Source organism: Musca domestica, unplaced genomic scaffold, assembly GCF_030504385.1.
Source record: "Musca domestica strain aabys unplaced genomic scaffold, Musca_domestica.polishedcontigs.V.1.1 61, whole genome shotgun sequence".
NCBI lineage: Eukaryota > Metazoa > Arthropoda > Insecta > Diptera > Muscidae > Musca > Musca domestica.
In genome coordinates, this window is record NW_026712367.1 from 1,937,163 (window position 1) to 1,955,915 (window position 18,753).

Here is an 18,753-nt window from a genome sequence, read left to right on the forward strand (position 1 = left end):
ACTCCAAAATAAAATCTCTACTTTGTAACATTTTTGATATTACTAAAAAAAGCAAAAGCAAAACAGTGAATACATTAAAACAAAAACAATACATATTTATATTTTGTGTGGTAGCAACAAATACATATTTATACATTATATATTTTTGGGTAAAAAATTTGGTTTAAAGAAAAAAAAGTCAAAAAAAAAAAAAATTGTGAACAAAAGTGAATATTTCGTTTATCATCAACATCATTCTCGTATCATGAAAAAAAGAAACAAATACCTTAAATCTCATAATCACCATCATCATTAACAACAACATCATCATCATCATCATTATAAACTAAAAAAAATAAATTAAAAACAATGTCAAAAACAAAACGACAACCATTTGACAAATGTAATAATTACAAAAAAAAACACAAATAAATAAATACAATAATATCACATGTGATTTATTTTAAAAACAGGGGAAAGGAAATTTCATTTAATTTTATTTAACAATTCAATGGAAATAAATCATTCAGCCCTTAAACGAAAGAACTCTGTGCAGATGTGTTTAGTTGGAAAGAGCTGTGTTCACTGAACACATCTCTTTTATGTCTTTTTTTCCGTTTACCAACACTGAAAGTACTTACTACGTTACAACTGAAACAGTTCATACACAATCTGTTGCATATTTTAAGGCAAAATAAATGAGAATTTTTCAAAATATTTGAAATATCAAACCGGGCCCCCAAAAAGTAACTTTTACAGCCTGTTCCACGATGTCGAAAGAACACGTTCGCACAACTTTTACACGACAAACAGCTGATTTCCGTTCCACTAAAATCCATCAGAACGAAAATTTGCACGAAAATCAAAGCGAACGAAAACGTAAGCGTTTCAGTGTAATTTTGCGTTCCACTATCTTTTTTCTTTCGTACGCATGCGAACACAAATGTCAAAATCAGTCACTTGTGTGTTTGCTGTCGAATGATAAAAATTAAGGAAAATTGTTTTAACATAAACATTCCTTGATTGAAAATGGAAAGAAAAATGTAAGTAAAAATAATAAATGCAATTTAATCTGTGAACAACAAATATATATTTTTTTATTTTCTCAATTCCAGCACGAAAAAACTACACAGCTGCGGGCACTAGTTGAGTATATGGGGGAGAATCCTAAGTTCGCCAGAGGAGTGCCAATTTTTGGAAGCAGCAGGCAATCCCATGAAGACCACTGGAAGACACAAACCTAGAAAAAATCATTTTTTTATTATTTTAAAAATGTAAAAATACAATCATACTTACTGGTTGTTAGGTACTTCAAATAAATTCGAAGCATCTCTTAAATGCCTCCGTGGCACAATTTGAACCTCCTCCTCATCATCCATAAAAATAGGGCTACAGAAATATTCATTTTTTTCTTTTTTAAGAACACAAATAAACTGAACACAATCACTAGAAATTTTATTTTGTTTGTTTATTTACAATTTGTTTGTTTACAACTGAACTGTCAGTTGAGACAGAGCCACTGCTGCTTTTTCGCGTTTATATTAGACATTTGGCGCTTTTTTTTGCCTTATTTCGCGATTAATTTTGCCAAAAAGTATTTTGCAACACTGAATCACGTAAGGCTATGCGAAAGAAAGAACGAAAGTGAGTGAGTAGCCTTCGTTCGCACAAATTTTCTTTCGAGATCGTGGAACAGGCTGTTAATTAATTTTTTACGGCAAAAACATGGTAGAATTGAGAAGGTAAAGTCATGCAATCATATGTTTACAATTTTTTCAAAGTTATTGCTTTGACAAAATCTTTGTCAAAATTCATAATTGTTAATCCATTGTACCAGAGTTGGGAATCCTTTTTTTCCTTCAGATAAATTTTACAAGGTAAATTATAGAAAATGCAGAGATTGATATGCTTATTTGAATGACTAAAGGAAAGTTAAAGAAGTCAATTTTCCCTTGGTAAAAAAATTCCTGTTTGGGCGTGGATTTCCCAGGACTATATCTACACATAAATGAGTCCAAGAAACGAGATTTTTTGTTGTATTTTCAACCATAAATCGGCGAGGCGAGGATTTGTTAAGAATACTTCCAAGCCCAAAACGAGCTTCTAGAACGTGGTGTAAAAGCAAGAAAAGGTCGTTCGGGTGTAGATTCAATGCTAGTTTATATACCTTCAGCCATATGGCTAGAGAGGGTATATATCATTTGGCCAAAACGATCCTAATCGACATAACGGTTTTAGACCCTAGGTCTCATTGTACCACATCCGTTTCAGGACATTTGGAGTTGATCTAGGTCTAATGTGAAGATGGAATGTAGCGGTCCACTCCTTCTGATAACTTCCCCAAAAAGGATCAAATTTTGAATATCCATGAAGTTCATAAAATGCGAAATTAACATCCGAGTCCATTTAGACTTAACAAATCTCAATATTTCTATCAGCACAGGATCTGTTATAAAGATGGTGGAGGTTGGACCATACCTTCTGGTATGAACCAAAACGATCATAAAATCCGAATTAAGCATACGGTTCTCTTCAAATTTCACACATCCTAACACAAAATATGCTGTGAAGATGGTATATATCGGTCTATTACTTCCGGTATCTCCCCCAGAAAGGGTCAACATTTTGAATACCCATGAATCAAATTTCTAACATCTCAATATTTCCATCAACACAATATCTGTTACAATAATGGTAGAGATCGGACAATTTTTTCTGGTATCTCCCACACATACAAAGATTTTTTCTAACAAAAGGTTTTTGCGAAGACGAGAATGGTTTTATTTATTCATATCAAAAGCGGGATCCGATTTGCAAATAAATATTTTTCTCTTTATGACATGCAGATTGTCTTTACCTGACCCTGACCTATGGCAATAGGGGCTTGCTATCAAGTGAAATTAAATAATTTTTCTAGTGGCGAGGAGACCTAGCAGATTTCCTAAAATATATATTGTAATTTTGTATTTATAATAATGGCATTTTATATTTATTCTCTTAACTTTGAAAGTCAAACTTTAAAAATATTTGTTAGTTCTCTAAGGGATGTATTCATTTATTCATATCAAAAGCGGGTTGGTGCTCCTTGATCTGATTTTTAATAAAATATTTTACTTTTTGACTTGCAGATTGTCTTTACCTAACCTATGCCAATGAGGGCATGATTTCTAGTAAAATTGAAGAACATATAATCTAGAGGCTAGAAAACCTAGCTGACTTCCAAAAAATTGGAATTTTATATTTACAACATTTGCTTGTTTTATTAGGAATCGTTTTATTTATCTATATTTGGAGCGGGTTGATGCTCTTGATCCGATTTTAAATAAAATATTTTTCTTTTTGAAGTGCAAATTGTCACTACCTAACCTATGGCAATAGGAGCCTGCTTACAAGAGAAGTTAAATAATTTTTCCATATGGTCTAGTGGCAAGGACACGTAGCAGATTTCCAAAACAATATTTGAATTTTACATTTATAATATAATTTTATATCTATTATCTTATTTATTGGAATCGTTTTATTTATTTATTTTTCCCATATGGTCTAGGGCCAGGACACCTAGCAGACTTCCAGAAGAAATTTTAATATTAAAAACACAAAAAAAGATAAGGTTACCTTTTTCTTCAGGGCTAAACGTCTATATTTAGGATACACTGGGATCTACCATTACGCTAGACTATTGATTAACTAACGTTAAGTAGATAGATAGCAATATTCCAGTTATATCAAACTCAAATGCAATCCTTTTGTTTCGCCTACCATTTGTAGGTAAACTGCAGTTACAGATCTACCCCTTGGATTGATGTGCTTATGACAGGGACTCCTTTGTCTTTTTTTGGGAGATAACCAGATCCAGTTCCTAAGAAATAGAATCGTTTAATTATATACGATGAGGACGCAGACCAACTATGAGCTCGAAAGCGAGCAATTTAAGTTGTAGGGATTTAATTTCCATCGACGGTCAAATCAAGAGTTCTGGCCAAGACTCATTTAATACGTCGGGTAATGTAAAAAATTTTATTTATATGTCACAATAAATAGGAACTCCACTTATCACTGCTGGCAATTTGATTAATTATCAAAACACTAAATGTGATTGAAATCACAATACGCAAAGATCTTGATATCTGTGGCCCTGAATTTTGGAAAAAAAAAATCATTAGTTTTTTTGCAATTTCTTTCTTTTTAAAATAGAGGCTCTGTGTCTAAAAAAATTTGATTTTAAAAATTGTTGCATATTTTTGGCTCTCAGTGTATTGGTCATATGATTATTTGACATTTACCTTTGTCCACATCCACCTCCCCAATTGTACAAATAACTACTTTGCTTTGCAACCCTGAATGAATATTTTTTTTGGGAGCATGCGCCAACTTGCATATGGCCAAATTATCACTTGCATAGTTGACGCTTCAAGCAACTCACATCACAATAGTCTCACAAAACGAATCAAGCAAGACGTCGAAGTGGAAAAATAGCGAAAAACAGCGGTTGATTTTTTTCTCTCCTGTCGGTTAATGTGATTCAAAACGGAAGTCACTAACACTTACTTAAAATAATAATAAAAGAAGAAGTGAAAAATAAGATTTAGGGAAACAACCCAATTTGAAATGTCAAACAGAAAAATAAATTATATTGAAAGCGAAATTTCTGTGGAAAATTGAAAATATTGCCCTAACGCCCCAATAGAAGGCCACAAATTGTGGGGGATGTTTGAAAAAAAAACCAAGAATTTGTGTTTGTGTGTGAAAACTTACAGTGTGTCTGCCTGTCGGTTGGTCGGTCGGTCCGTCTGTCTGCCCTGCCTCCCTGCGGCATAAAGAGCGAGTGTTGTGTATTCTTTATGGCTCCTTAAATATTCAATGAAGCAGCAACGTGCATTTGTCGCCATCATCTTGGCTGTTCACAAGACTCCTTGGAAGTTTATATGTTTCTGAGGAAATCTTCCGGCTCCTCGCTGCTCCAATTTTCGCCCATGGAGTTGGCATGTGGTGCAGTAGAACAACAACAACAACAATAAAAAACAACGATTGTTGGCAAATCAAACCTCCAAACAAAAGAAAGGGATTTTTTTTCTTAAGAAGCAATTGAAAAGAAGGAAGAAAAATAAAAAGAATAAGAACAAGAGTATGAAAAAGTAGAAAAGAATAAAAATCAATGGGGGAGTGAGTTGTAATGGAAAATACTATGAAAACCTGTTGGTGAAAACCCATACATTCCGACCATAGAATATAGAACAGCACCATTAAAGCCAATGAGAAATATAAACGGGGTAACCCATGGCAACAATGCCCATTGTAATGTACGATTAAAGGCTTTTCTTGGCCAGGCAACAATAAAGAAACAGAAAATAAAGCAAAAAAGTGAATAAATGGAAACAAGGAAAATCGATTGTCCCCATTTTTAGAAGTTAATTGTAAAAAAGTAAAAAGTGTTTAAAAATAGTTAAAAATAACAATTTCTAGAAAGAATTTAGTAAAACCAGCAAAATAACAATAATAATAAAACGATAAAAATAAAATCAATTCCAAGCCAGCCATGACTCACCAAAGAAACCCTTGAAACAAACAAAAAAACAACACAAACACATCCCCACATTTCTGCATTGTTTTGAGTGGTGCGCCATATAAAAAGGAAAATAACAACAAACCCCTCGTAGTCTACTCTCACACAACCACACTCTCAAAGCATAACAAACCCAAAAGAGAGTTGGATGGAATGTGAGAAATGTAGTAGGCCTAGCTCTTATGCGGCAAGTGTTGTTTTGATGATAACTGTTAGACAAATCATAATCGAGAAAGAGAATTTGACTCTCTCGCTCTCTCCCTCCTCCCTTTGAGAAGGCAGCCAAATAAAACAAAACAAATTCATCAATCAATTAGTTGTGTGGTGTTTTTATAAGTAAAAATACAGTGGAGTTATTGCATTTATTGCATCATCGTATTGGATAATTAAAAAAAAAAAGACGAAGAAGAAGTGACGTCAAGAAAACAGCCCTTAAAACCAAAACAAAAACAAGAACAACAAACACCATTTCAGACTAGTGAACAGAAAATAGAGATAACCTCAAATTTGGCACATTGTTGCATTTTGCAACGTTTACTATACTTGCCGTCGCCTCACCATCTTTCTTGTTGTTATCTGTCAATCAACTTCACAGCGATCCAAGGCAATGAAAAACCACAAGAAATATGCAAAATTACCCCAAGATTTAGATTTAAGTTTTCAAGAACAATTAGAAATCGATACCGCCGCCACGGATGATTTTAATTTAAGTGCCGGTTCGGGTCTCGATGAAGACGACGATAATATATTGGACGATCACGAAGAAGTAGATGACGACGCTGATTGCAACGTTGATTACGACGACGACGAAGAAGAGGAAGACGAAATAGTTATTGCCACAGCAGCGGCAGCTGCCACAGGATTAGTGGGTTCGGCGGGTGGCGCCGGACGTTTGGCCAACGCAGCGGCCATTGCACGTAAACAGCAATTGAATCGTAAGGTGTTATCCGGTTTGGGTCGCGACAGTGTTATTGAGGTAAGTCGAAATTTTGAATTTTGAAGTTTTGGGTACCTTTGAAGATTTTAATGGCGACCGAAAGCCGAACAATGATATTAGCACGGTGCGAAGAACAGAAAGAACTATTTGAAACTTATAAAAAGCGAGAATGGGGTCCAGAAACAAATCTTGGGATCTTCCATTAAATTTAGAAGGGTAAATGACTAAAAATTTTGGAGGATTTATTAGACACAAGCCATTTTCAGATTTTTACTGAAATGAACAAAGAAACTTCTTGAGATTTTGATACCAACAATGATGACAGATTTAAATTAAATACTGGGTGAAAAACGGAAACAAATATTTGAAACTTAGCAAATAACGGGAAAAGGATCCAGAAACAAATCTTGGGTTCTCACATGTATTTTAAAAAGTAAATACCCAGAAGCATAGGAGAATTTATGAGGCATAAGTCTTCGGCTAATTTTAACTGAAAAATAACAAAAAAAGATAACCTTGTTCAATTTTGACCCTGAAAAATATCAAATATAGTTTAAATTGGCACCTCTTAACATTTAAATACCAGAAAAAGTCGTAGCCAGCAGAAGAATTAAGTCAAACACTGTGCGAAAAACGGAAACAAATATTTGTAAGTCATCAAATGTACTGGCTGAAAAACGAAAACAAATTTTTCAAACTTAGCAAATAACCGGAAAAGGATCCAGAAACAAATCTTGGGTTCTCACATGTATTTTAAAAAGTAAATACCCAGAAGCATACGAGAATTTATGAGGCATAAGTCTTCGGCTATTTTTAACAAAAAAAGAACAAAAAAAAAAGATAACCAATTTTGACCCCGAAAAAGATCAAATGATCTTAGGATAATATGGTTTAAATTGGCCCCTTTTAACATTTTAATACCAGAAAAAGTCGTAGCCAGCAGAAGAAGAAGTCAAACACTGTGCGAAAATCGGAAACAAATATTTGTAAGTCATCAAATGTACTGGCTGAAAAACGGAAACAAATTTTTCAAACTTAGCAAATAACCGGAAAAGGATCCAGAAACAAATTTTGGTTTCTCATATGTATTTTAAAAAGTAAATACCCAGAAGCATAAGAGAATTTATGAGGCATAAGTCTTCGGCTAATTTTAAGGGAAAAAGAACAAAATAAAGATAACCTTGTTCAATTTTGACCCTGAAAAAGATCAAATATAGTTTAAATTGGCACCTCTTAACATTTTAATACCAGAAAAAGTCGTAGCCAGCGGAAGAATGAAGTCAAACACTGTGCGAAAAACGGAAACAAATATTTGTGACTTTTCAAATGTAGCAAATAGTGGAAAACCGATTTGGAAACAAATCTTTGATTTTTACATTAACTTTAGAAGGCCCAGTGCCTAGAAACCTAAGATGATTTATTTGGCACGGGTCATTTTCTGATTTTTACTGCAAAAGGACAAAGGAGCTTTGAGCTCTTGAGGCAAAAGTCAGCCAGCAGAAATATTAACTTAACATTGAATGAAAAACTGAAATAAATACTTGAAACTAATAAAGCGTAGAGAGAAAGGTATTCGGAAAAATCTTGAGTTTTCAAATTAAAGATTCAGAGGATTTATTTGGAATAAGTATAAAGGAACAAATTTGACCCTCTTGAGGTTTTGATACCAACAATAATGACGGCAGAAATAAGTCAAATACTGGATGAAAAGCGGAAACAAATGCCTGAAACTTATCAGGTAAATACCGAGAAAGGAATCCAGAAACAAATCTTGGGTTCTCACTTGAATTTTAAAAAAGTAAATACGCAGAAGCTTTAGCGAATTTATGAGGCATAAGCCTTCGGCTAATTTTTACTTGAAAATAACAAAAGAGAGATAACCTAGTTCAAATTTGAAACTGAAAAAGCTTAGGATAATGTAGTTCAATTTTACACCTACAAATAATTGAAATAGCGAGAAACGGATCGGATTTTCACATTAAATTTAAAAGGCTGAATACCTAGAAATCTAAGATGATTTATCTGACACAGGTCATTCTCTGATTTTTACTGAAAAAGAACAGAGGAAATTAGGATAACTTTGTTTAAATCTTCCTCCCTCTTGAGATTTTAATACCAGCAAAAGCCAGCCAGCAGAAAAAAACGAAAATAAATCCTTCAAACCAATAAAGTATAGCTAGAAAGGGATTCGGAAAAAATCTTGAGTTTCCAAATTAAGGTATCAGAGGATTTACCTGGTATAAGTCATCGGGTGATTTTTACTTAAAAAGAACAAAGGAACAAATTTGACTTTCTTTAGGTTTTGATACCAACAATAATGCCAGACAGCAGAAATAAATCAAATACTGGATAAGAAGTGGAAACAAATACCTGAAAATTATCAAATATAGAAGAAAGGAATGCAGAAGCAAATCTTGGGTTCTCACATGAATTTTAAAAAATTAAATACCCTGATAAGGGAATCTTTGAGGCATACTTTTTGGCTAATTTCTACTGAAAAAAGAACAAAAGAAAGATAATCTAGTTCAAATTTGACCCCCTGAAAAGATTGGAGGAACTTAAGACCGGCGAAAGTCATAGCCAGCAGAAGAAATAATTTCAACACTGGGTGAAAAACGGTAAACAAATAATTGAAACTTAACAATTATAGCAAATTAATTTTAAATTAAATTAATTTTAGAAGAGTAAATGTTAGGAAGAGTAAGAGCATTTATCTATTGATTTTGATTGATTGATTTTTACTGAAAAAAAAAACATCAGGAAAAGAACTTGGGATAACCTAGTTCAAATTTATACCTCTTAAGGTTTTGATACAAATAGGGAGGAAGCTTCAGAGCATCTTCTTAATGTGTGGGCACATAAGCTCATCGAAGTTTTCGCTTGGTATATTTTGTGATATATCATAAATGGATGGCAGAGCCGGTATCAAATGCTGTCGTCTTTCCTAACAATTTGACATTTATATGCCTAGACATGATGCCAAACAGCTTATGTATGACTGAAATTTATATAAAATGTCATTATGCCGAACTAAATTGGAAGCATTTGGCAGTATGTAATGAGACAAATGCGGTTCCATGCTTCCTGGATCAACCTTTGTGAACAAACTTATTAAAAGTCATTGAGACATAAAACGGACGGGCCTAAAAACCAAACGGGAAATCGCGTAGAATCCTCCTAATCCTAAAATCCCTTACCAGTTCTTCTTTCTTATAATTGCCACATTTAGGGCAATTCACAATGACAGGAATCGGAGTCTCACTTCAATATAGGAACAATTATGGCCTCTTTTCAATATTGAAATTCGGGCAATCATTAAAATGATTTTGTCAAAAAGAACAGAACGGTGTTTTCTATTATTTTTTAAAGGCTACATAAGGAATGTTATCCATGCTACAAGACTTACGAGGTGAACGGTCGGAAAGTTCATAGCCAAACACCTGTAATTTCAAAATTGCATAATCCTCCAAAGCGGGAGAATTTTTCAACAGAGATGCCATTTGCAGGGAAGAACATAACAAACGGGATGATAGATGAAGGTTCTTTCACTCACTTCCACCATCAATCTTCCACCGTCAATCTTCCAAGATTGAGCTCACAGATGAGATGAGAAAGCGGAAATGTTATTTTCATCCATTTCAAAACAAGAAGAAAAAATATTTCCCAGTTGGCAAGCAAATGAAAGAGACTTTAAGAAATTTTGTAAAGATTTTAGCATAATTGAAAATTTGACAGAATGAATTGGAGTTGTGCCTTTTAAGAAATTTTCTGAAGATTTTAGCAGAATTGGGAGTTTGACAAAAAGAAACGAAGTTGTGCCGTTTCAAAAAAAAAAAAAAAAAAAAAAATCTAAAGTCTGCTTGATTTCCTCGCCACTCGACCATATGGGATAAAGATAGCAATAGTAAAATTAAGAAAATGCTAGAATTGAAATTGTGTACTCGACACCAGATCATTTTACAAAATGAAAATACCCAACAATTAATATTTTACCATTTTGTAGGTCTTTGACCAAAAATAAACCCAATATTTAATCGTAAATTTCAAAGTATTAACACTCCTGTTATTTTCCTTGGAAAAAAATCAATTTCAATAAATGTTTCACAAAAGTAAAACCCCCTATCCTTGAGTGCTGTCAGACGTTGTCCTGTTTATTTAATGTTTTCGAAATTATGGTGTCTTGTTGATTCTGACTCTGAATGTGACAACAGCGTTCACTACATTGACAATGTAGTGAAAAACGTTGTCCAGTTCTGAATTGAAAAATCAAAGAGAAGAAGAACAACATGGAAAATCTAATTGGAACACGACACGTATTCGTCTCTGCAACGCATTACCCAATACAAATGTTGCTATAGTGAGAAAATACTAAAGAAAAAATAAATAAAAACGTACTGAATCGACTCACACACATTTTGTGTTATCCTGCAACAGTTAAGTAGCTTAGTATTAGTGTTTCGCACACACACACATTTACCAGTGGGTAGTTGGTGGGGTAGGAAAATGCCATCATATATAGAAACTTTATAGAGGTTCATTAAGCTCATAGACTATAGAAGAGACAGCCATAGTGCGATAACGAAATGTTGATAGTCCTTGTATAGTTGCGATAAATATGTAATCCTTTCGGATTATTAAACTACAAATGCAATGAAGCGACGAGAACACAAACAATTCTGGCAGATAGATTCATGTGTAGATAATTTTGTATGTGTGTATTTTAACAAATAAATGTAGCGATGTACTCTAAAATGTAGCTATATAAATTGACAATATAATGGATGTATATGCCGAATATGCTAGATACTCTTGCCACTCGATCATATGGGAAAAATGTTAATAATATTAAATGAGAATTTAATAATTTTAAATGTTTTTATTCTTGCCTTTAGGTTATATCGGAGAATCATTGTTCGCCAATAAAACTTTCTAAGTAGATATTTTAGAAATGTTTTATATTGTTATGTTTTGAATGCTGTGAGTAAGATTTTCGAAAATCTGTGAGATATCCTCGCCACTAGATCATATGGGAAAAATTTTAATATTATTATATAAGAAAAATACATGTAACAATTTTAAAGGTTTATAACCTTGCCTTAAGACTATATCGAAGAGTCACAGCCTGCCGATAAAGCTTTCTATGGAGAAATTTTAAAAATGTCGTGTATGTTCTGTAAGATTTCCTCGCCACAAGATCATATGGAAAAAATAAAAATCTATATGTCCCCAGAACTCTGGTCACCACACCATAGGCGGAAAATAACAATCTAGAGTCTAACAAGAGGTAAAAATTTCTCTAGGAGCGTCTTTTCGGGATCAAATCTCAGAGGTCTATAAGTCAGTTTTCAGTCTTAGCCTATGGTTTTATTATTAATTATAATTCCTGGTTTAAGTAGAGGTTGAATGGCTTAATCCTAGCAAAGCTATAAATAACAAAGAAAAAAAGGCTGTAAGTTCGGTCGGGCCGAACTTTGAATACCCTCCACCATTTCGAACAAGTTTGGCAATTTTCAAAAAATATAATCCTTAAAAAAATCTGTTAAATTTTAAAAATACCGAATATTGCCGTTATATTGGGGTCTATACGACGTGGACCTACATAGGCATTGTTTGTCATTAGCCATTACCATATTCAAATTCGAAACTTGAAATAAACGGTGAATAATGTGGCTAAAATATCGTATATAGGGAGGTACCATTATATCGGAGCTGTGCGAAGACCTGGACCAGCATAGACAATTTTCTGTCACAGGCTATAGCATCCATTACTAACGTCAAATACGATATCTCAAACAATTTCAGTGGGTATTGTACCTAAACTCGTCAAAATACGAATATAGGGAGGTACTGATATATGGGGCCTATACGAAGACCTGGACCTTCATAGACATTTTTCTGTCACAGACTGTAGTTCCCATTACGAACTCTAAATTCGTAATTTGAAAGAATTCCGGTGAAAAATGGCGTTAAAATCATCAAAATACCGAATTTTGCGAGGTACCGTTATATGGGAGCTATACGAAGACGTGGACCTGCACAGACAATTTTCTTTCATAAGCTGTAGTATTCATTACGAATCTCAAACACCAAATTTGAAACAATTTCGGTAAATAATGTCGCTAAAATCATCAAAAGACCGAATATAGGGAGATACCGTTATATGGGGGCTATACGAAGACGTAGACCTGTCCAGACAATTTTCTGTCGTAGACTGTACTATATCATTACGAACTTCAAATACCAAATTTGAAAGAATTCCGGTTTATAATGTCGCTAAAATCACCAAAATACCGAATATCGGGAGGTGCTGTTGTATGGGAGCTATACGAAGACGTGGACCTACAGATGTTGGCCATTTGGTTCTGAATTGACCCGAAATCGGTTGAAGATATATATGGGAGCTATATCCAAATCTAAACCGATCTTGATAAAATTTGTCACAGGTATTTCCAAGCTTTATAAGATATCTAGTGCCAATATTATTGTTGTCGAATGGATATTACGAATGAAACATATACCATATCGGATGAAACATATGTGTGGGAGCTATATCTAAATCCGAACCGATCTTGATAAAATTTGGCAGAGGTATTTTCGAGCTCTCTAAGATAACTGATGCCTATATTATTGTTGTCGAATGCATATTACGAATGTAAGGGACTTAAATACCATATCGGATGAAACATATGTCTGGGAGCTATAACTAAATCTGAACCGATCTTGATACAATTCGAGCAGAGGTATTTTCGAGTTTTAAGGATATCTGGTGCCAATATCATTGTTGTCGAATGCATATTACAAATGTGTGGGACTTAAACACCATATTGGATGGAACATATGTATGGGAGCTATAGCTATACCTGAACCGATTTTCTCCAAATTAGATGTACTTACTTCTGGACTAAATTAGGTAGGATGTACCGAAATTTAGGACTTTTTGACAGATATTGACCATTTGGTGCACAATTAATCCGAAATCGATTGAAGATATATATGGGAGCTATATATACATTAGAACCGATTATCACCAAACGGACAAAACGGTTGGACGGACAGACATGCCATGCGACTCTGAAAGTGATTCTATGAAAATCCTTTATGAAGTCCTTCACCCTGTTTCAAACAAATGCACAAAGATATAATTCCCTTACCTAAAAATCTGAAAATGGATAAATATATATTTTATATTTTTCGGAATTCTGCTCGATGTTCTTGTCACTAGATCATATGGGAGTATTTAAGGAAATTGCTATAAAAGTTTCTATAAAGGAACCCCAAATTGTTTTATATTTATTATGCTTTCCAAATTTAAATGAAATTAAAAAAAAATTCGGAAAGGGATTCACGTATTTTTCTTCGCAAATCTGCTAGATGTCCTTGTCACTAGATCATATGGGAATATTTAAGAAAATTGAGGTTTCTATAAAGGAATCTCCAATTGTCATATATTATGCTTTCCGAATTTAAATGGAATAAAAACAAAATTCGAAAAAGGAATAACAGTATATTTGCCGCAAATCTGCTAGATGTCCTCGTCACTAGATCATATGGAAATATTTTAGGAAATGTCCTCGTCACTAGATGATATGGAAATAATTAAAAAAAATTGTGGTAAAAATTTCTATCAAGAACCCCCAAAATTGTTTTATATCATGCTTTGCAAATTTGAGTGAAATGAAACTAAAATTCAAAAAGGGATACAAGTATATTTCTTCGCAAATCTGCCAGATGTCCTTGTCACTAGATCATATGGGAATATTTAAGAAAATTGTGGTTTCTATAAAGGAATCTCCAATTGTCATATATTATGCTTTCCGAATTTAAATGGTATGAGAACAAAATTCGAAAAAAGGGATAACAGTATAATTGCCGCAAATCATCTAGATATCCTCGTCACTAGATCATATGGAAATATTTAAGGAAATATCCTCGTCACTAGATCATATGGGAATATTTAAGTAAATTGTGGTAAAAATTTCAATAAAGAAACTCCAAATTGTTTTATGTCATGCTTTCCAAATGTAAATGAAATTAAACTAAAATTCAAAAAGGGATTCAAGCATTTTTCTTCGCAAATCTGCTAGATGTCCTTGTCACTAGATCATATGGGAATATTTAAGAAAATTATGGTTTCTATAAACGAATCTCCAATGGTCATATATTATGCTTTCCGATTTTAAATGGAATGAAAAAGGGAATACAGCATATTTGCCGTAAATCTGCTAGATGTCCTCGTCACTAGATCATATGGAAATATTTAAGGAAATGTCATCGTCACTAGATCATTTGGGAATATTTAAGGAAATTGTGGTAAAAATTTCTATCAAGAAGACCCCCAAATTGTTTTATATCATGCTTTCCAAATGTAAATGAAATGAAAACAAAATTCGAAAAGGGATACAAGTAGTTTTATTCGCAACTTTGCTAGACGTCCTTGTCTCTAGATCGTATGGGAATATTTAAGAAAATTGTGGTTTCTATCCAATTGTCATATACTATGCTTTCCGAATTTAAATGGAATGAAAACAAAATTCGAAAAAAGGGATAACAGTATATTTGCCGCAAATCTGCTAGATGTCCTTGTCACTAGATCATATGGAAATATTTAAGGAAATGTCCTCGTCACTAGGTCATATGGGAATATTTAAGGAAATTGTGGTAAAAGTTTTTATAAAGAAACCCCAAATTGTTTTATATCATGCTTTGCAAATTTAAATGAAATGAAAACAAAATTTGAAAAGTTATACAAGTATTTTTCTTTGCAAATTTGCTAGATGTCCTTGTCACTAGATCATATGGGAATATTTAAGAAAATTGTGGTTTCTATAAAGGAATCTCCAATTGTCATATACTATGCTTTCCGAATTTAAATGGAATAAAAACAAAATTCGAAAAATGGGATAACAGTATATTTGCCGGAAATCTGCTAGATGTTCTTGTCACTAGATCATATGGGAATATTTAAGGAAATGTCCTCGTCACTAGATCATATGGGAATATTTAAGGAAATTGTGGTAAAATTTTCTATAAAGAAACCCCAAATTGTTTTATTGCTTTCCAAATTTAAATGAAATGAAAACAAAATTCGAAAAGGGATACAAGTATTTTTCTTCGCAAATCTGCTAGATGTCCTTGTCACTAGATCATATAGGAATATTCAATATAATATAGTTGTAAAAATTTTCATACTTGTTATCACAATAATAAATAAAAAACACTCCTACTTAGTTCACTTGGCTTTTTAGCCAAATAGACTATTAGCCTTGGCATTATTGTACTTTCGTATGTCGCATTCGTTCGTATCGTTCGGATATGTTCACACAATTTGACTACAAATATTGTGTTTGAACACAAATTCCCAATACGCCATACAAAATATACATGTGTATGTCGGCATGTCCTTCGGTTATTTATTAACAAGTAAAGAGTAAAACAAATAAAATCGACTGTTAAGTTGGAGAAATGATAATAAAACGACTAAGGCGTTTTAGTATATTACACTTCCCCACCCCCGCTTGACTCTATCGTAGGAACCGTAAATGGGGGGTTTTGTTAAGTCAAATGTCTTATCGGCTTTCTAAGCCATTTGCAGGCGATGGAGACAGTGATCCAGGGAGTTCTTATAGGGGATTTTTTCTAAGAATTTTTTTAAGAGACAGAAAATGGGGAATTAGTTGAAGACTTTTCTTTCAGAGGCCTATAGCCAGACATATAGTACCAGATATAGTCGACCGAAGTATTCCATTTTTATACTTCATCCAACACAGATAAAAATATCGGTATGGGAAAAATGACAGGGAAATCGAACATTTATATCCAATCTTATGCGGAATTATAAATTCCATATTCATCTCAGGTTTCAGGAGAGAAATATTTGGATATAACAAGTTGTGAAGAATCGCTAGAATGTTTCGCAAGTTATGACAGATACAAGTACTCAAAATGGTGACTCTTTGTGGGTGAGGTACCAGAAGGGGTTCGCAGATATATATCATCTTCACAACAGATCTTGCTATAGCAAAAATATTTAGATGTGTGCAATTTGAAGAGAATCTGATGCTTATTTCGTTTTTTTATTTGTTGTGGTTATTCAAAACTTTGGCCCTGTGTGGGGGAGGTTCCGGAAGGGATGGTCCGATCTCTACCAACCTTATAACAGAACTTGTGTTAATGAAAATAGTGAGCTGTCCTGAGTCTGAATGGAATCGGATCTTAATTTCGCATTTTAGAGCTTCATGGATATTCAAAATTGTGACCCTTTGTAGGGGAGGTACCAGAAGAAATGGTCCGATCCCTACCATTTTTGTAAAAGATCTTGTGTTGATGGAAATATTGAGATGTAGCAAGTCTCAATGGAATCGAATGTAGATATCCCGTTTTATGAGCTTATTCAAATATTCAGAATTTCGACCCTTTGTGGGGGAGGTACCAGAAGGAATGGTCCGATTTATATCATATTTTTAGCAGGTCTTGTGTTCATGGAAATATTGAGTTGTGCCAAGTCTGAATGGAATCGGATGCTAACTTCGGGTTTTATGAGCTTATTCAAATATTCAGAATTTTAACCCTTTGTGGGGGAGGTACCAGAAGGAGTGGTCCGATCTCTACCATCTTCACAGCAGATCTTGTATTAGTTGAAATAATGGGATGTGTGAAATATTAAGAGAATCGGATGCATATTTCGATTTTTATAATCGTTGTGGTTATTCAAAACTTTGACCCTCTGTGGGAGAGGTACCAGAAGGAATGGTCCGATTTCTACCATATTTATAGCAGGTCTTGTGTGGTGGGAAATATTGAGTTGTGTCAAGTCTGAATGGAATCGGATGTTAATTCGCGTTTTATGAGCTTATTCAAATATTCAGAACTTTGACCCTTTGTGGGGGAGGTACCACAAGGAGTGGACCGATATATCCCATCTTCACAGCAGATCTTGTGTTAGTAGAAATAATGGAATGTGTGAAATATTAAGAGAATCGGATGCATATTTCGGTTTTTATTATCGCTGTGGTTATTCAAAACGTTGACCCTATGTGGGGGAGGTACTAAAAGGAATGGTCCGATTTCTACCATATTTATACCAGATCTTGTGTTGATGGGAATATTGAGATGTGGGAAGTCTCAAGGGAATCGGATGTTAATTTCGCGTTCTATGAGCTTATTCAAATATTCAGAATTTTGACCCTTTGTGGGGGAGGTACCACAAGGAGTGAACCGATATATTCCATCTTCACATCAGATCTTGTGTCGGTAGAAATAATGGGATGTGTGAAATATGGAGAGAATCCAATGCTTATTTCGGTTTTTATAATCGCTGTGGTTACTCAAAATTTTGAACCTTTGTGGGGGAGGTGCCAGAAGGAATGGTCCGATTTCTACCATATTTATAGCAGGTCTTGTGTGGAGGGAAATATTGAGCTGTGCCAAGTCTGAATTGAACCGGATGTTAATTTCACGTTTTATGAGCTTTATGGTTATTCAAAATTTTGACCCTTTGTGGGGGAGGTACCAGAAAGAGTGAACCGATGTAACCCATTTTTACACCAGACCTTGGGTTAGTAAAAATAATGGGATGTGTGAAATGTGAAAAGAATCGGATGCATATTTCGGTTTTTATAATCGCTGTGGTTATTCAAAACTTTGACCCTCTTTGGGGGAGGTACCTGAAGAAATGGTCCGAGTTCTACCATCTTTATAACAGAACTTGTGTTAATGAAAATAGTGAGCTGTCCTAAGTCTGAATGGAATCGGATCTTAATTTTGCATTTTATGACCTTCATGGATATTCAAAATTTTGACCCTTTGTGGGGGAGATACCAGAAGGAGTAGTCCGATCTCTACCATCTTCACACCAGACCATCGGTCTTTAAAAATATTGTGATGTGTGTAATTTGAAGACAATCGGAACTTTACGTCACAATTTATAAGAGCTATAATTATTCAAAATTTTGACCCTGTGTGGGGGAGGTACCAGAAGGAATGGTCCGATCTCTACCATTTTTATAACAGATCTTGAATTGGTAGAAGTATTGAGATATGCCATGTCTTAATGGAATCGGACGGTAACTTCGCGTTTTATGAGCTTATTCAAATATTCAGAACTTTGACCCTTTGTGGGGGAGGTACCAGAAGGAGTGGACCGATATATCCCATCTTCACAGCAGTTCTTGTGTTAGTAGAAATAATGGGATGTGTGAAATATGAAGAGAATCGGATGCTAATTTCGGTTTTTATAAACGTTGTAGTTATTCAAAACTTTGACCCTTTGTGAGGG

The 18,753-nt window shown here is 34.0% G+C and overlaps 1 protein-coding gene and 2 long non-coding RNA genes across 3 annotated transcripts in view; 2 read left to right on the forward strand and 1 right to left on the reverse strand.

The window, feature by feature from the left end:
• The first annotated feature begins 737 nt into the window (after positions 1-737).
• Positions 738-1,317, forward strand: LOC131805813 (uncharacterized). Its single transcript, XR_009343836.1, has 2 exons — positions 738-1,022; positions 1,095-1,317. It is a non-coding gene; the product is annotated as an uncharacterized LOC131805813 (long non-coding RNA).
• LOC131805812 (uncharacterized) lies at positions 1,046-1,624 on the reverse strand. Its single transcript, XR_009343835.1, has 2 exons — positions 1,276-1,624; positions 1,046-1,219 (listed from the first exon to the last, which is right to left on the reverse strand). It is a non-coding gene; the product is annotated as an uncharacterized LOC131805812 (long non-coding RNA).
• A 4,377-nt stretch (positions 1,625-6,001) lies between these two features.
• Positions 6,002-18,753, forward strand: part of LOC101895185 (calcium-transporting ATPase type 2C member 1) — a 297,818-nt gene continuing 285,066 nt past the window's right edge. The window contains exon 1 of the mRNA XM_059129428.1: positions 6,002-6,518. Coding sequence (XP_058985411.1) covers positions 6,150-6,518 — 369 coding nt within the window. The 5' untranslated portion in view covers positions 6,002-6,149. The remainder of the gene's footprint in view (positions 6,519-18,753) is intronic.